General features: G+C 45.1%; 6 protein-coding genes across 6 annotated transcripts; 2 read left to right on the top strand and 4 right to left on the bottom strand.

The window, feature by feature from the left end:
• Nucleotides 1-448: 448 nt before the first annotated feature.
• Nucleotides 449-1,027, bottom strand: N7483_001976 (GNAT family N-acetyltransferase; the record flags this gene model as incomplete). The annotated part of the gene is made up of 1 exon (XM_057085413.1): nt 449-1,027. The coding sequence occupies one exon, from the start codon at nt 1,025-1,027 to the stop codon at nt 449-451; it is 579 nt and encodes a 192-aa protein (XP_056951562.1).
• Nucleotides 1,028-4,197: 3,170 nt separating this feature from the next.
• On the top strand, nt 4,198-4,968 carry N7483_001975 (FMN-binding negative transcriptional regulator; the record flags this gene model as incomplete). Its single annotated transcript, XM_057085412.1, has 1 exon — nt 4,198-4,968. The coding sequence occupies one exon, from the start codon at nt 4,198-4,200 to the stop codon at nt 4,966-4,968; it is 771 nt and encodes a 256-aa protein (XP_056951561.1).
• Nucleotides 4,969-6,298: 1,330 nt separating this feature from the next.
• On the top strand, nt 6,299-7,611 carry N7483_001974 (Pyridoxal phosphate-dependent transferase major region subdomain 2; the record flags this gene model as incomplete). The annotated part of the gene is made up of 4 exons (XM_057085411.1): nt 6,299-6,606; nt 6,667-6,694; nt 6,889-7,049; nt 7,329-7,611. 4 exons carry the CDS (start codon nt 6,299-6,301, stop codon nt 7,609-7,611), a joined length of 780 nt encoding a protein of 259 aa, XP_056951560.1.
• Nucleotides 7,612-10,458: 2,847 nt separating this feature from the next.
• Nucleotides 10,459-12,670, bottom strand: N7483_001973 (uncharacterized protein; the record flags this gene model as incomplete). Its single annotated transcript, XM_057085410.1, has 3 exons — nt 10,459-10,860; nt 10,914-12,551; nt 12,611-12,670. 3 exons carry the CDS (start codon nt 12,668-12,670, stop codon nt 10,459-10,461), a joined length of 2,100 nt encoding a protein of 699 aa, XP_056951559.1.
• Nucleotides 12,671-13,444: 774 nt separating this feature from the next.
• Nucleotides 13,445-14,404, bottom strand: N7483_001972 (EI24 domain-containing protein; the record flags this gene model as incomplete). Its single annotated transcript, XM_057085409.1, has 3 exons — nt 13,445-13,625; nt 13,687-14,264; nt 14,324-14,404. The coding sequence occupies 3 exons, from the start codon at nt 14,402-14,404 to the stop codon at nt 13,445-13,447; spliced, it is 840 nt and encodes a 279-aa protein (XP_056951558.1).
• Nucleotides 14,405-14,924: 520 nt separating this feature from the next.
• N7483_001971 (haloacid dehalogenase, type II) lies at nt 14,925-15,754 on the bottom strand (the record flags this gene model as incomplete). The annotated part of the gene is made up of 2 exons (XM_057085408.1): nt 14,925-15,475; nt 15,592-15,754. 2 exons carry the CDS (start codon nt 15,752-15,754, stop codon nt 14,925-14,927), a joined length of 714 nt encoding a protein of 237 aa, XP_056951557.1.
• Between the last annotated feature and the right edge of the window lie 45 nt (nt 15,755-15,799).

Raw genomic sequence — 15,799 nt, 5'->3', positions numbered from 1 at the left:
CTCTAGTATCGGGTTTAATCACGGAAGTTCCCTAGGCTGACCGCGATTTCCCGTTAATTTATGCAACTCATCCTCGTCTGGTGGAGAATGGCGATCGCAAACAAAAGGGCACGAATCACGGCCCGGGAATAGTCATTCTAGTGGACACTCGAGGTTATCTATTGACCAAATTACTACCTAGGTAGTGACGTGATGATGCTCTGGCTGTTATAGCACGGTATGATGTCTACATGTATGTAGCCCTGCGGCCCCTGCCCAGGTGGAGCCAGCTATCTTAATCGTCCAATTCCCGTCAAGTCTGGAAATATTGGATGGTAAATACCTGCGTAAATCCAAGAGAAGCAAGAAAATGAGATTGTGCATATATTATTTGCCGTGGTATTGATCACTAGTATATTGTTGTGACTCTTGATTCTCATGAGATCGACGTATAGTACTAATTACAACATCAAGGCTTTTGTTCCGCCTGATAACTGGGGTTTCCTTTTCCTTTTCGCATCATGACAGCCAAGCCTTGACCATCACTTTTATCAGTTGGAGCCTGGAATTGATGTACTTCCACGCCCATGAGCTTTTGGTAAAAAGGGACGGAGCGCTTCCAGTCCTCTGTAAACAACAAAGAGCGCCTCAAGTAAGGCATGGACTCAACAATTTCTTGCACACATTCCACAAGCCATGTTCCGAGGCCATGGCCTTGATGTGATGGTAGAATAAAAACATCAGTTAAGTAAATAAATGTAGTGAAGTCTGTTATACATCGTGCAATGCCGATGAACTCCGAAGCCACTTGATTCCCCTCTGGAATTTGGGACACATTTTCATTTGGTTGGTGGTAGAGACCAAAGCAGAGAGAATTCTGGAGCGTTTCTCGGAGTATTTGATTTGGCATTGGCTTTGCCCAATAAACTTCTTCGGTCGCAAACCAATCATTTAATGTTTGGACTGGGATAATGGTTGAATCGGTCGAGATCCAGTATGGCGACTTTGTCCATTTTTTGTGCTGAAGCGCCGCAGTGGAAGTAGACATGATATTCTGCACATCCAAAATTAGAATAATCAACATAGAAGTTAAATATGGGAACCTCCATACATTTCAATATTTCTCTTGGTTTGTAGGTGAAGAAGCAAGGCAGATTTACCAAGGGAAGGTAGCGCGCACTGGCAGCAGTGATAGTCTACTATTTATAGTGGAACTTGAAGAGCTGCCCAGGTGCGCGTTGCGAGTGTTGAGTCAGAGGTTCACGGAACATTTTAATGTTATTTAAGGTTTTTTAAACCCTTGAACAATCTTGGTTCTTCACAACTGATTTGTAGAAGCCCAAGAGTGGGTCAACGATGATAGAGCGGAAAAGTCCGAGTTGCCTAGCAAAATTCCGTGTGGCGTTTTCTAGAAAAATATCAAGGCTTCCGTCAAATTTTCGTCCAATCCTATCTATTCGGGCTGAATCCTGATCCAGACACTGTTTTTGATCCGATACCAATTTTACAAGGTTATGTCCTGTATCTATAGGTGGATATGTGGATCTTATTCACCTCAAGCTGTGCTGATTATAGATTTTCCCTCGTCTGAGATCCTTACTATCATGATACTAGTAGTACTTCTTGGATGTTAGCATGAGTTCTTTGATAAGCTTTGATTATTTGACACTGTAAAAATCTCACAACTGTCATAGTGAAGCTTGTAGCTGGGCAAAATGTCCAAACAGGCGCATCTTCATTTGAGATGAAGAGTTCTAGAAAATCAATAAAGTTCTATGTACGAGAAATCTGGATGCTCTCACTAGCGAGATTCATATAAATGCTCCGCCAGAGACCACTATACTCTTTGCCTCCTTTCCACCGCAGACTACTTGTAGTCAGAACCTCAGTACATTTCATTAGTACACAAGGCCATCCCGGACAGGGCATCCACTCTTGCCTTATAGCAATAACAAGAGCACATCCAGCTTTGAATACTTGTGGGGATACGAACATCGGAACTTCAAATGACTCCTCCACAATTACTGCCTGATGGGTAGTGTTTATGATGTCCACAGCTGACTTTAAACCCCTATCTCGAAGGGTTTGAAGGCTACCTGGGCTGTCTGCTGGTCGTGACTCGCACGCAAAGCACGGCCCATGGTCCATACAGGCAGGAAGAAATAAAAGCCATGTTTCCTGTATGATTGGATTCATCGCTAAGAAGGTTTCAATCTCCTGGGCCAGGACGCATAAAGTCTCATTCAATACGCATGGATTGCTTGGTGACGCATGATGGTAGCAAAATAACTGAATGCACACCTTAATGTGAATGCTCAGAGCGTTTGTTTCTCGGATATCTGGTATCAGGGTCAAACCATCTAGCATACTAGGACAGTTGAAGAGCATTCGTAGTGACCTGTTGGTGTTAATAACTTGACAAATGGTACAACTATGGCAATAAAGGCAGATTTACCGATGAAGGGAGTCCAAGACGTAAAGGACCTGATATGGAGGCGAGGAGTCCACAGGTGAATATAAAGATGACAATTGAACTGTACTGGAAGGTCGGTCCTCTGAACTCTTGAAGCGGTGCCAACCTTGCTCCAGACAGAGGCGAATTGCCAGATCATGAAGCTCCCATAGCATGCCCCAGCTTGGCTCTGCAACCTCGTATAAGAGAAGCGCAATAGCAACAATCAGTGAATATTGACCAGGCTTTCCGTAGAAGTGGCAGAAGATTTCACCTGCCCAGTCGCGACATATATGTGCGATTTGAAGAGAATCTACTTGAGAGTGACTCTGATGAACCGCAGCAATAGCACAGCAGATGAGATATGTAAACCTTTCTTCAATCGGTCATTTTTCCAGGGAGAAGTTCACATCATTAATACAGTCAAAATAGAAGGGAAGAGGATACTTAGGGTGGATGATGTGTAATTTGATAAAAGGGAAACGCACAATCCTTGGGCTGACAGACAGCCGAGCTGAGGGTGGAGTTGGAACAGTGAGGTCTGAGACACCAAGTAGGGGATTTTTGGCAGGGAGTTCTGCGATTTTGAGGTAATCATTGATAGCAGACACAATGAGTGCAGGTGGCGATCTATGGCGATGAAACAGTTCTCTAGTATCAAGAACGATGTTTTGATCATGCACATTTGACGACCTTTTATTCACTATACGCGTAAGCCAAAGCAATGTCTCTGGTCAATGGTATAGCTACCCGAATGATGAGTTTCCCTGGGTTGCTAGCTTTGCTTTGAGGGAGTCACGTTTATCATAGAGTGCTTTTATATAGCTATAAGGGAGTAAAAGTATTAGTGATTTCAAAGATGCATGCAAAGCTTCAAAGATCTTTATCTGATATAAAGACTCAGACCTCAGGACACACCTTCTAGACACTGTTTCATTCGAGGCATCATCTATGAATGTGCAAGGAGCATCACTTCTGATACAGTTCGCGCAAGCGGGTAGCTGGTCGTCGCACTAAATTGCACTTGGATCAGACAAGCCTCGGGATTTTATTCAAATAATCTAACTTCAAGTTAGTCTCACCTTAATTCTCCGTTTCTGACAGCGTTGACAGGTGCGTAACATATTTTCAAGCACCCAGCAAACTATTTCCTACCACGCACGCGAGTTTGTCATGGATGAATTTCATGCGTCATTGAGGCCTACGGTCGGACTAACTTTGTTCCGAGTACTCACCACAAGAGACGCTCAGAGGCCAGAGCATTCCATACCGGTGGACCTGCACATGTATTTCTGAGCCGGGACATCTAGAAGCTTTCGTGGTGACTCAAATAGGCACCACGTACCTTTTCTCTTATCCTGGGGATCAGTATCGGAATTCCGCTAGAGACCTCGGAGTTTTCCGTCGTGTCCACAATATATGGTTATGCGGCTATGCCCAGATGGGCCAGACCCAGCAGAGTGGAGACTCGGATGCTCAATGCATGAGATTACGCCGTATTTCTCGACACAACCCGTTATCAAAGATGCCATTGATTTGATTCCAGAAATTTATGAGTGGTGGGATATACGCCACAAAGCATAAATTATCGCAAGTGAGACCTTCAATACGGAGCCGTTTTATTTCTATCGGATATTGTCGGATTCCAAGGTTGTTATACTTAACCGGTTCAACTCCTACTCAAGTACACAACATTTGAAGTGTCCGAGCTGCCTCTTTTGATCACTTTGTTCCAAGAAGGAGAGAAAGACTCGCTCAATTTCACAATGCATATTCCGTCATATAATGCAGAGCTACGACCAGTGATTCTTCACCAATTTATCCGAGACAACCCTCTGGGCCTTCTGACTACCTCAATTCGGGGGCCATCTCATCCCTTAATCCAGGCGAGTCACATTCCCTGGGTGGTCGATGGCGAATATGAAAGCGAGAATGAGTTTGGTGTGCTTCGTGGTCACATTGCTCGCCCAAATCCCCAGGCCAAAGCCATGATCGAAGCCTTATCGCAATCTCCAGGCTCTCAGCACCTTGAGGAAGATGTCCTCGTGGTTTTCAATGGGCCCGTACATCATTACATAACGCCAAAATTCTACAAAGAAACGAAGCCCAGCATAGGGAAAGTTGTTCCTACTTGGAACTATGAAGCCGTTCAAGTTTACGGTCGCGCCAAAATATATTTTGACACAAAATCACCCGAGTTCGGGTTATTTTTGAACAAACAACTGGCAGATCTATCTTCCAATGCCGAGAATGCGCATTTACAACAGAGCTCAAATACTGAGGCAGAGCCTTGGAAGGTTTCCGATGCTCCGGCATCGTACATTGAGCTTTTGAAGAAGAATCTTGTTGGCATTGAGATCGAAATCAAATCATTAGCGGGACGGTTTAAACTGAGCCAGGAGAAGCGTCTCGGGGATCGCAATGGAGTGATTGATGGGCTGAAAGAAACTGGTACTGCTGCAGGAATGGAGATGTCCACACTCATGGCTCGTAGGGCAGCGGAATATGATGCTCAAAAACAAGGAAACTTGGAGTAATGACGACCTTCAAGCTTCAAGTTGGAAGTTGAAGGAATCCGCACCTATTGGCATGTGCACTACGGAGTACATATGATGACCTTTATATCAATACTACCATCTTTTAACATGTCTCCAATTGAATATCCGCACCTGCAGACATATGTACATACTATAGCTGCAGGTGTAGTTGCGTCATGGCTCAGGTGACTTGCCTTGTAGGTGGATATGTAGTAGGTAGCTTCAAGTGTCAAATACCACTGGCGAGTGCCAAGCATCAAGTACGAAGGAACGAAAAAGTGAAAGCAAATATTACAAATAGTAATGTACCCAAGTCCAGAAGCATATCCCGCTGCAAAGACCGATATCTAGATATAAGTTCAAAGTGGGGTTTTGTATGAGAGGCAATCCTGCAGGTGGAGGTTTCCGAAAACGCTAGGTAAATTCCACCGATGATGAGGTTTTAAGATGGGTCCAGATCGGCAAACCAATTCTTCATAGTGGAACCGGACGCCTTCCAGATAACATTAATCTAAAAATTACATACATTGAATAGCCTTTTTTTTGCCTCTCTGTTGTATAGTTGATTTTGACCAGCATATATGCATTGATTTGGTGTCTTATTTTGACCGGCTTAGTCTTTTCCCATGCGCTTCGTGGGTCGTGTATAAGCGGATATCCGGAGTGCCATCACCTTTTCTATGATATGGCCATGTGTACTTCTACCCAGGCGTATTACATTGTAACATGTATGTATGATATCTGTGCGTCAAGAAAAAAATAATTGATGATGATACGGATGATATTTAAAACTGGTGCACGCGGCTTAACTTGAATGATCACTATACCTTACAACTACTTCAAATGTTGAGTTTGTTCTGAGCTTTAGTCAAACGATACTCAATACTTCCACATCACATGCAACAATGGAGGCATTAATTGCAAAGAGATCCGGGCTTTCAGTCCAAGGAAGCGAAAACGTTATTCGGAATGAGTACTGGAGAGACATCCGTAAGATCCTAGCGGTACCTTGAGACAAAATTGACAATCCGAATGGATTGTGGGTATTAACAGGCTCTATAGATTAAAGAAAGAAAGCTGAATAGCGTGGTCATGACAGAATCAATTTGGGCCTCGCTGAAAATTATCTTATGCATGCGGAAATATCCGATCGCCTGAAATCTGCGGTGAGTACTTTGATGAGTAGGGGTCAGGGATTGAAGGGGAAATATTGACAGCTACTTAGTTCAATGTTCATCATTCTGTTCACTTAACCTATGGGCAAGGACCGGTGGGCTCTCCGCGGCTGTTGAAAGCACTGGCTACCTTCTTCAACTCCAACTTTCATCCGATGACACCAGTCTCGCAACATGAATTACTTGTGACCTCTGGAGTTGCAGCTCTGATTGACACTTCAACATGGTGCATCTGTGATGACTCTGACGGAATTGTGATCCCTCAGCCTCTCTATGTTGGATTTGAGATTGATATCCAAATGCGAAGCCGTGGCCAGCTGCTCCCTGTGTCCTTCTTGGAATCGGACCGGAAATATTCCATTGACCATGCGTTCGAACCAGAGGCAAATCGCAGGGCCTTTGAGCGTGCCTATGCAGAAAACACAGCAAAGGGTATCAAGATGCGTGCAGTGATACTTTCAAAGTAAGTGAATGTTCTACGAAGCCGGCAAGACCATTCGAATGATTCTGACCTACGACCTAGTCCTCACAATCCGCTAGGAAAATGCTACGTATGTTTAAGCCAATCCCTTGTTTTTCTTCAAAATCTGCGTTGTATCAACTTGGCACTGATTATTATTCTCGAGCAGCACCCAGATACCATCAAGGAAGTGGCTCGATTCTGTGCAAAGTACGACTTGCGTCTCATCTGTGATGAAATATACGCAAATCTGTTTTCGTTAACCCGAATAAGCCATTGTCTCAGCAGTTCATATCTGCCTTAAGTATCGATCTCGAGGGAATCATTGATGTATCTCGTGTTCACATCATGTATGGAATGAGCAAAGACTTTTGCGCGAATGGCCTTCGTCTAGGAGTACTTCAAACTAGGAACGAGGATTTGCTAGAAGCGGTTGCGAGCATAAAGTAAGCCAATAGTCCATTGATTGTCTTCCGGAGACCTTTTGCTATTCGCTATCGTTTTGCTCAATAGCTTGTTTGCTTGGCCCTGCATACATCACTCAGGATCTCTGGGCTGAAATCACGAAGACAAATCAAGATCGAATTGCAGCCAGCTACGGAAAATTCACATCATTCCTGCAAAAACATCGAATTCATTATATGAGAGGCAGGTATGTTATCGCTATATCGAAAATTCTCTGGTGTCGCTTGATAATTATCATCTACTAAAGCCAGTACCTGCAGTAATGCCGCTTTTTACCTCTGGGTTCGCCTCATTCCATCCCGCCTGATCGATATTGATGATCCTTCAACTCCATCTCTCGACGTGAAAAGGATGAAAAAGCTTTTTGTTGACACATGCACTCGAAATGGAGTGTCCATCAAAGACGGCGCAAACTACTTTGCAGAAGAGCCGGAAGATGGCTGGTTCAGGGTAACGTTTACTGTCCCCAATGCCGTTTTGGAAGTGGCTATGGAGAGGATAGCGAAGAGTTTGGAAGACTTGGGGTGGCTGGGAATGTTCTAAACGTACTATTTCCAAGGCTACTGGCTGGATAACACAACCTTGGAGGTGTATTACTAGCAAGTTGAACTTGAATGCTACAATAGATACCTAAAACTACTTAAAATGACTCATTAAAATACTAGAGAGCAAGATGACAGAATGAAAAACTTCACTATCCGCAGCGGTACTAAACCTTGTCCAACATATAGGTACCCCTCGAAAGAGATGGTCAGAAACTTTTGAATTTGCGTCCCTGTATGCTATGCGTAATGCCGAAAATAATTTGCTACACGTGCTGTACATATTGGCGACAGAGAACAGACTGAGCTGTTCAAATGTTTTGACCAGCAGCTAGACCTCAGGATCACTTTGCCGACCATTCGGGATTTGCACGCGCTGACTCTCCTTAGCAAAAGCGATTTGCCGGTCATTGATTCAATTAGGTATAGTATCACCACATCATATCTAAACAAAAATTCGTCACAAGACCAAAGAAACGAGAAAAACGAATTACAGAGGTGGAGTAAATGGTACAGACCCACGTTTTGACAGGGCGCGCTTTTAACGGATCTGGATTCTGGGCATCCCTGCAAGCAAGCGGTTTATTCCGGTATGAAGAGCCTGTCAACAACCAGGTATGTTGCATACGAGCTGATATTTCAAGAGTTCATTTTATCTAGGCCGCACTTTGGCCAAATATTTGTTCTGTGGTGAGACATTTACCATGCCGAACTCTGTCAGTAAACTTGCTCATGAACTTTTAACAAAATCAATATTATGGACGTCTTCGGAGTATATCTGAGGGATTCGCAAGACGGAGTCCATTCTTACTTGACTGCCAGTGGGTGTAGTGGTTCTACATGGGTCCACTGTTCCCTAAGTACCTATACATCCATCGGCCAAGGGAATGTACAAATACCGGCTGAGGTCTACCGTCCATGAATATAATTGATTTGTTTTTCTTTCTCAATCCCTGACTATTTGAGACGTTCAACTCCTCATACTGCAAGATCCTCCAGATTTTCCCTCTTTCTCTCACTTGGATCTGGCCATTCTTCATCACTTGGACCTAGTATCTTGCAACTAAAGGATCATATCTGATATTCCGAGTCCCAACGACCACAACACCCGAGTTTCTGATGGAGAGGCTTCCTAATTTTGAGGCAATGACAGAGATACCATGCTCTAGACAGGGCAGCAGGCTACTGCCTTCTTTGCCTTGGAGATCGGAACCCAAAATTACTATCAGTCCGATCAACCAGACACACAACTCCACTAATGTTTACACCAACGGGGATAGGATTGTCGGTACAGCCATCATAACTGTAGATCGTGAGACTTCTATTGATGATATTGAAATCAGTCTTCAAGGTATCTCCGACTCAAGCTATGCATTGGTGTTCAAGCTCACGCGACACAGGAACATCATGTACGACGGTCGACTGGAGAGCGTGTCCCGGTACTACTGGGGCGGAACAAAGTTTCTCAACCTTCATCAGCCAGTTGAGTTCTTAGAAAATGGAGTTTTACAGGCCGGACGCTCATAAAAATTCCCATTCACATTCGTTGTCCCCGATCGCCTGCTACCGCATGTTTGTCGACACCAAACACAGAACTGCCATATCCTCAACTACCACTCAATACTTCCACCAAGTATGGGAACTCAACCTGATGAGAAAGTAAATGATAGTTTGCTGGATAATATGGCACCAAAAATGACCCAAATCTGGTATTTTATTCAAGTGCGAGTGCTTCAAATGTCGTCACCAAACAGTCCTGGTATCAAAGTATTGGCCAGATCCACCAAGACAATCCGCATTGTGCCAATAGTCGACGAAGATCCTCCGATCGATATTGAAAACTTGACATGCTTTTGTGCATCCAAGAAGAAAAGTGTGAACCGGGGAATTCTTCAAGCTAAAGCTGGTCGGTTGACTGTTTCCTGTGCGCAACCTAAGGCCATCTGCCTATAAATGGCCAATGACCAGCAAAAGGAGCCCCCTGTCTCTGTTGCAAAATTAAACCTGACATTCGACCCTATAGGGGGTGAACAGCCCCACATCTTGAGTCAGTGATATGCAAACTTCGAGTCAGCACATTTTACACTGTCTCTATGGGAGGACTTTGTATACCAATCCGATACGATTCGCGTTGCGCAGGGACGAGGGTACATAACCGAAGATCTTCATCTTTGCAAAATGCGCCTGGGATCGGTGGGATGGGAGAAGCACTTAGCTGGAACAAAAAACCATCAGCAAGATTCCTCTGAGTGCAAAATGAACCCAGCTACCCCCACCGCCGCAGGGATATCCTATACTGCCTCGCTCATCGTACCTTTCAGTTTGCCCGATTCGAAAGCATTGGTCCCTACCTTCCACTCTTGTCTGATAGCTCGTACCTACACGTTGAATATTTCTTTGTTGTACCAGTCTATGATGAGGAGTCCATGGAGATCATCTATCTCCCTTGACGTTCCAGTTCAAATCATGACGAAACATTAATATTGAAGTGGAGGCACCCGAGAAAATTGGGTGGAGAAAGAGATTTTGATGGGGTGTACGATATTTTGACCCATGATAATTCCAAAACGCAATTCTAGCAGGACTTGGAGAAACATTGAACGTGGACTTCTTGACTTCCTTTTCTTAGCAAGCCCTAACGATCTCGGTTGAGTGTAAATGCCAGTGCCAGTGGTTTAGGCTGTCTCCTACACTGAGCGATAGAACTTTCAAGGTTTAAACATCTTTCACATGCAGAAATTCGGAAGTTTCTGAAGTCACATACTGGAAATACTCATATGACTCGTTTTCAAGAGAAGAAACTGCATGTTTCCGGCAATAAAGTTCAATGATTTTCATACATACTTGTTTACAACTCTGATAGAACACCGCCCGCTTCAGCAAATTTCTGCTGATACTCCTTCAAACTGGCCCACTGACTCAGTTCTTCCTGATCTCTCTCATAATCACTCAAATAACTCATCGCGCGGCCATTAGTCTGCGGACTAACTCCCTCCGTCGAGCTTCCAGAATCTGTTGTTGCATAAGTGTGGCCTTCAAGGCGAATGAGCGTATCAATAAAAGCGTGCAGGTAAGACTCTGCTTCGGCGGCGGTGAGGATGTTGAGACTGGATGAGGCGGGTTTCAGTGTGGAATCAACTGGTAATTGATGTGTGGACTGGTCTATGAATGGGATGGAGCTTGTTGAGGTCGTATTTGAGTCATGTGACATGTTGAGCAGGGTAGATGCTACTTGGCGAATTTTGCCAGTCTGTTCGGAAGTTAGTATGTCATTTTGATGCTAGTAAAGTAAGATTAACATACAATGCTAGTACCGTTGGGCTCCATATTGACTTCATTGACAGTACGTAGGAGAACGAAGAGATCCTTGATAACTAGCTTCCGCTCTTGAGCCATCATGCGGCCAATAAAGTCTGTTTTTGCGTGTGCGATGACACGAGAGGATATATCAGAGGGTCCTCTAGATAGAGATTCAAGTTGAGGATTTGAGAAGCTGTCGGTCTTTATATTTGGGGTTGTAGTGACAATAGCAGAGTTAGCCGGGTCACCGTATTTGGCATAAGTCTCGAATAAATTCCAATATTTTTCAACAAGCCAAGACCGAGTACACAATTGACTGGCATAGATGTTGGCTTTCTGGATTTCATATTGGATTGCCCGTTTTTCTTGATCAATATGATCATTCGGGTAATCAAAGACCGAGCCATCCTCGCCCACATTTGAAAATCTGGGAGGCGCTTGCTTTGGGTGAAAGAGTGAAAGCTCGATAGGAACGTCCAAAAGTGCAGTCTTTACTTTCTGAAGACAACTCCAAAGACTTGAGCGTTGATGCTCCCAGTTAAAGATCTGACCACTTCCAAAAGCAGTCTCCCAAGCTAGTAAAGCGTTGTATGAACTGTATACCCGCACGTTTGCATTGAAACCAACAAGGCTAGAGACCCGACCCGCAGGTTGCTGATTGACATGCGTAGGGAATAGGAATTCATCATCAACCTCAAGCGGAAACGGCGGATAGCGGTCTGTTGGGGTTTCCGGAGGTACGTGTATCTTGATGTCGGATGACCCAAGCTGGAGTAATGACTGGTATCCAACTAAGGAGACATAAAAGAGACGACGACCAAGTTCTTGCGAAATTAAGTCCACGGTTTTGTCATCTGTCAAAGTTTGCGAGGATTTTTCTGGAGAAAATACGGAGGCGCTTGACGAAGGACTAGTGGCATTCAAAGTCCCGATAGTGGACAGTTTTCTGGGGGAACGGCAAAGGTCGTAGACTGATATCATGGTCCGACATTCTGCCAGATAGAGGCGACATCGGCGCATGCTATACACATAACCAGCACAACAACCCAGAAAGTAACTGATGGATGCATCGTATACAGTAGCATTTCGATCAAGATAACCTGTACCTCGTGCCTGTATAGCAACGTCGTGGCATCTTTTGACCAACGCGATGGAATTTGGAAACGCGAAACGCTCGGCTTCGGTATTCAATCTCAGTTTGGGGCGCCGGGGGAAGGAAGCGACCAAAAACCCAATCATGGAAGCAAGTAGAGCTAAAAATGTTCCACTTATGGTATCCTCTCGACGCTCAAAAGCAGCTCGAAAAGTAGGTTCATGTGGAATTGGAACTAAAGGGTGGATATACGTAAAGAAATCATCAAGCAGTAGTTGCACTGTGTGCAGAGAGCAAATCGCTTCTGCTGAAGTGGGTGAAAAGGACGGTGTTAGTGGGGGAGCCGTATTAGTTGAAGCTTGAGGAGTAGTTGCCGACGGAACATCGCTCAGAGAGCCCGGTGATGCATCGGGTGGTGCCTCGAGTTTCTGCTTCTTAAACGCCTCTGCATGGCGGTTTGGAGGCCCGCGACGTCTGCTGGGCCGTTCATAAGTGCAAGGTATATCCAAACTAGCACACGACCGACAGGGCGGACCACTCGCATCACACTTATATGGAGGATCAGTTCACTGCTACTGGATAGATCCGAAGGGGGAGGAAAACCAACTTTCACCTTGCGAATGCTACAGGCATCGCAGGCCTTGCGCAACCTTGTTTTGGGGTCCATTCGTGAGCAAATGGCTTCGCCCAACCGCCAGGTGCCGAGGAGTCAGATCATGATCATTTACGTAGACGTATAGACTCAATTGATGCAAAAATCCCGGTACATGCAGACACTGCGGGGGGGCCCTTGAATGACCCACTGGACTAAGCCGCGTGGGATGTATTGTGCGAGCTCGTGGCTGTGGGCCTCCACAAAATTATTCCGAACCGTTCCACAAGTTGCTAAATTTGAGCAGGACCCTTTTCCGGGTGATGCTGATTCCAGATGATGAAGCCAATTGGGTCACACGCCTCCCGGGTATAGGCACGGAGATGTGCACTCTATCTGATAAAGGCAATTGTAGCTGCAGAAGAAAGGTACTACCTAGGGACGGAAAGTTCTTTGAAAAGTTCTCTCTCCATAAAACGAAGTCAAGAGCCTCGTCTGGCACAAACCCGTTTGGGAGTAAATGGCGGAAGCGATGCCGGGTGCCGTGTGCACCTGGCCTTGGTGTGAGGGTAATCACGTGAAGTGCGTAATCCGGGGGAAGCTTAATGCCAAGCGGCTGATATTGGACGAAACATATATCACGACCAGGTTAAATAAGGGTCCATGGCAATAATTATGTTATGATTGGATCTTGAATACTCGGAGTGGGGTTGCCATCTCGTATAATGAAGAGGGAAGAAATGAGCTGGGGTAAAGAAGAACAGCAAAATATAGATAACAAGCTAGCTTTACGAGACCAGTTCTACGAGGCCCTGTACTCCGTAGTGGCCTATATTTCATGCAGATATATTAAACCGTGAAATCATCATCATCGTGATATGCGTCACCAAGTCGAGTGGGTCGTCGACTTGCGAGTTGTCGTTTTTGTTCCAGTTCTGCCGCCCAAAGAGCAGCACCGGCCGCTGTAGTCATCAAAAAGAGCATGGAAAAGGGAGGTATCAATTGCAGAACCAAAGCAACAGTACCGAATCTAGTGACGATGTTAGATAAATGATTCTTTATGGAAGTGGAGGATCGAGAAATAGACATACGTGGTGTACTGCAACTGTCGTCGACTGACACTGGCCTTCCTCTCCTGTTTTGTGAAATCCAGGAGTTGAAAGTACCGCCAGTGGTGGAATGGACCACCTCGATATCCAGTAAGCACCAGGAACATGGGTGTTCCGGCCACCGGGATGAAGTTCAGCGGAAGCAGGAGAATAAACTCCAAGATCTGTCGTAAGGAAAAGGGGGAATAAACTGCGCTGGTTGTTGGGGTGCCGAGGCGGCTTGTCGGGTCACCGGCTTCTGGGTAGATAACTCGCGAGGCCAATACGAGCTGTTCTTGTCCCTCATTGACAAGAACAGAGTCAAATATATCCACCAAAGTCTCATCGACAAAGAACGCCTCGAATAATGCGGCTACAATAGCCGCTCCTTCACCCAGTACCAAGAAAGCTCCACTCACCCATGCTCCAACTCCTTGGAAGATAGCTAGAAATGCTACCTGTGGGAGGTATGTGAAAAAGAAGAGCAGGAAATATACGAAGGATGAGAGGAGTACAATTGGTACTAGGCGGGCTTTGAATAAGGGCCAGAGGAAGCGGTGAGTCGCAAAATAGTGGATGCCCTGAATCAAACAAGGTCAGTAATTCTGGGGGAGACTATACAGAGATTTTCTCTTCATACCCGAAGGGGATATAGCCACGCTGCTCTGGTTGGATCCCACCGCCGTGAGACATTCTGAGATCGTCCACGTTCACGATCCATCTTAAACCGAGAGAGAATTTCAGTAATCGATGGAGTGGACCAAATCAAGGCAACAAAAATGGTTTCTTGGAGTTCCTTGGAGCTTGTTGGGGGGCCGCTTATCGATAAGATCACGTGGTAAATGCTGAGTCAGCAGTGCTATATTATTCGATTTTTTTTTTCTCCTGGCGCTTTTCTCTTTCTTCTTCATACATAAACTGAATTCCTCCCTATTCACTCTGGAATCCACCTTGCAATGGGTTCTTCGAGGGGAAATGGGAGGATAGACTGACTCTGCTGGCTTACCCCGAATTCTTCTTTCTACGTGGAGCATTCGGAAATATTTCTCTAGCGGTACATCCCTTGCCATTGCCTCTGATGAGGTGAAAAAATCCAATATAATCAATTTGATTTCACTCCATGAAAAATCTCTTCACAATCAGTAGTCACGCTTCTCGAATAATCGAATCCTCAGTGCTTCGAGCTGCCCATGATATAATCCTAAAAGTCATCATATTATCCAGGCCTGGAAACCACAGCTTTACGCCTGCCGGGTTGTGATCTCCGTCACAATCTGCTCCAAGCTGTGGACAATAGCCGTAGGCTTAAGGTCAGCGCTGACAGTATCCTGCCACCCTTTAGCCGCGCGATCAACCCAAATCGCATTTAACCCAGCATTGCGTGCCCCGGCAATATCGAACGGATTGGCACTGATTAGCCATATCTCGCCCAATTGCGTCGGTGTTTTGCCTACAACTTGTGCAAGATGCTCGTAGGTGGAAGGAGATGGCTTGTACTTTCGAACAGCGTCCACAGAAACGAAGTCAGAAAATGAACTCGCGTGTTGTGATAAATGTCGAGAATGGACTGATTTGGCGATCATTTCTGTAGTACCATTGGAGAATATCACAGATTGGATGTTTGGCTCATTGGTAATTCTGTTAAGTGCGGGTCCTACATCTGGGAATGTATGCAGGTCATTGTACGCTTTCATCAAGTCCTCGATTGTGTTGTTTGGTAGCTGTTGCCCATGCTCGCTCACGGCATGGCGCAGCGCGTTTCGTGTCACGGTTTCAAAATCCTCGAATTTCTCTGGGAGATGAAAGTTCTTAGCTTCAAGTTCAACTTTACTCTTTCCACTATGTACCAATGGTACTGGCACCCCACTGGCAGTTAATGGAGGGAAAAATCAACTTGATTTTGCTCACTCATGCTATTGAGTCTCCAGGTATATTCTAGCTGGTACCGACGCCAGAGTGATGAAACAGACTGAGCACAAGATCCCAAACATTTCCCTAGATGTTCAGCGACAGAATCAGTAGACAACAGCGTGCCATATAGATCAAAAGCCACAACAATATTTGCTGCCATTTTGACTTTTGATTGAGTCTGAAAAGCTGTTGCAAGTTGAGAGTT

Source organism: Penicillium malachiteum (genome assembly GCF_028827825.1).
Source record: "Penicillium malachiteum strain IBT 17515 chromosome Unknown utg000001l:1.0-8184562.0:1.0-8186909.0, whole genome shotgun sequence".
In the NCBI taxonomy this organism is placed as follows: Eukaryota; Fungi; Ascomycota; class Eurotiomycetes; order Eurotiales; family Aspergillaceae; genus Penicillium; species Penicillium malachiteum.
This window is presented reverse-complemented; position numbering and strand designations above follow the sequence as displayed.